The 2,454-nt window shown below is 43.3% G+C and overlaps 1 protein-coding gene across 1 annotated transcript; it reads right to left on the minus strand.

Moving 5' to 3' along the window:
- Nucleotides 1-6: 6 nt before the first annotated feature.
- Nucleotides 7-1,485, minus strand: LOC121963339 (protocadherin gamma-A11-like; the record flags this gene model as incomplete). Its single annotated transcript, XM_042513635.1, has 1 exon — nt 7-1,485. A coding segment is annotated over exon 1 (1,479 nt), but the record flags the coding sequence as incomplete, so codon positions are not given.
- Nucleotides 1,486-2,454: the final 969 nt, after the last annotated feature.

A 2,454-nucleotide genomic window follows, 5' to 3' on the forward strand; every position in this document is an offset into this window, starting at 1 on the left:
GTAAGTCGATATGGGGTTACCATGTATCTGAGTATCAATAAGCAGGTAAGACACTCGTGCGTTCTGCCCTGAATCAGAGTCCTGTGCCTTCACGGAAAACACGGATAGCCCTGGGGAATTATTCTCCATTATATTAGCTTCATAATAACTCTGTTCAAATATGGGTGCATTATCATTGACGTCAGATACACGAAGTGTTATTGTTTTGTTAGTCGACAAAGGGGGGCTACCTTCATCCACAGCCGTGAACGTGATATTGTAATCAGGGTTCCGCTCCCTGTCAAGAATACCGTTTGTTACAAGAGTGTAATAATTCTTTAAAGATGACTGGATTGCAAACGGGATATTGCCGTTGACTGAGCAATCTACTTTGCCATTTTTACCTGAATCTAGATCTTTAACGTTAATGATAGCCACAGTAGTCCCACTGGGGGAATCTTCGGGGATAGCACTAGAAAATGAAGTTAGCGTTATTACAGGTGCGTTGTCGTTTACATCCGTCACCTCAATTATTACGTTTGTTGATGTGCTTTGTCCACCTTGATCTTTTGCCTGCACACCAATCTCATATATCTTATTCTCTTCGTAATCAATCACACCGTTTACAGTTAAATCGCCGGTGTTTTCATCTAAATTAAAAAGTTCAGCAACATTACTCGACATGCGATTAAAGTGGTATGAGACTCGGCCATTCATCCCTTCGTCTGCATCTGTTGCGCTCAAGCTCACCACTAAGGTTCCTTTGGGAACATTTTCTTTGACAGACGCCTTGAAAATTGATTGCGTAAAAACTGGAGCATTATCATTTGTGTCTCGGACAGTTACGTGTATTTTTAGTGTTCCTGATCTCTGCGGGTCACCACCGTCCACAGCAGTCAGCATGAGAAGCATCTTTTCTTCTTTCTCGCGGTCTAAAGCATTAGAAAGATACAACTGTGCATATTTATGACCATTTGGGCTCGACAAAACCTTGATATTAAAATGTGTTGTTGGGTGTAAGGAATAGCCGTGTAGAGCATTGATCCCAACATCAGGGTCAGTGGCACTCTCTTGTAATATTTCGGTTCCTGGGACAGCAGATTCTAGTATTTCTACACGCACTTCTTTCTCGTGAAACACAGGTGCATTATCATTAACATCTAACACCTCCACCACAACGCTATGCAGTTGCATTGGATTCATCATAATCATTTCAAAATTCAAGCTACAGGGCGCTGTCTGCCCGCAGAGCTGCTCTCTATCTATCTTTTCACCCACGACAAGAATCCCTTTGTCTGCATCCAGCCTGATATACTCGCTACTATCACCGCTAACGATTCGGGCACCGCCTGAAACCAGCCTTTTGGCGTCTATTCCTAAATCTTCAGCCACATTTCCGACAAAGGAGCCTTTTCTCATCTCCTCGGGGACAGAGTAGCGGATCTGACCGATTGTCGCGTCAATGAGAAAAACAAGGATGGAGGCCCGTACCAGGATAAAAGCCATATTCCCGAGGCAATCCACCAAACTCCAGAGGAAAATGTGTTTAAAAAAGCTGACGTATTACCCCGTATCGTCGCGTTGGTGATTCCTTTATAATCCACAGTGTGAGAGCGAATATGAGTCCAAAAATCATTGGTAAGGATGGAAACCAAACGTCCTGCTCTCCGCTGTACACGAAGGGAAGTACTGGAGGCGTAGCTGCATTTGAAAAGCCTCTTATTTGTACTGAAGGTCAACAGCGGCCCTTAGAGTCCGACATGAAAATAACAAGCGATATCAAAACAAAAAGGAGAGCACTTGTGTTTGAATAGCAGTTGACAGTGTTTAGCAGCAAGCTAACATTGTATGCATTTTGAAAAACGTTTAACTCTCTATGTGCATTTATTGTTGTATGGAAACTGAAAATAAGCTTTACAAAACAACTATTATGGGGGATAAGTGATAGATTTTCCTTCATGACACTCCAGTTAACTGGCTTAACTCTGAGAGGAGCTGTCCCTCACTAGTGGTGCTGAAGATGCCCCCGAGCAGGCAGTAAAACAAGCTATGAAGCCAATTAATATCAGTTATATAATATGCAAAATAAAGCATTCAAAGTTCATAAACTAGAATGGGTCGATTATCTCACCTCTAGAGGAGAGTCTGGTTCATCCAGGATGCTCTTTTCACTCTGTATCCTCTGCATCGTCCCTGTAGAACTGGGGTCCATTATCAGCACGTTCTGACTACCGGCTCTGCCAAACTTACAGTCACTCTTTCTGGAGTCAGTCGTCCTGCACACCTCGTAATTGTACACGTGCTGCAGAGTCCCTGTCCCCAAAGTGTCTGAGTAACGTGGTGGATAATATGGAATCACAGGCAGGTTGGAGTGATACAGGATGCGAGACTGTCTCCATCTGTAGATTTTCACTGATATAATAACCACCAAACACGTGATGAAGAGGAAGGAAACTACAGCCAAAGCCAACACTA

Source organism: Plectropomus leopardus, unplaced genomic scaffold (genome assembly GCF_008729295.1).
Source record: "Plectropomus leopardus isolate mb unplaced genomic scaffold, YSFRI_Pleo_2.0 unplaced_scaffold10911, whole genome shotgun sequence".
Lineage (NCBI taxonomy): Eukaryota > Metazoa > Chordata > Actinopteri > Perciformes > Serranidae > Plectropomus > Plectropomus leopardus.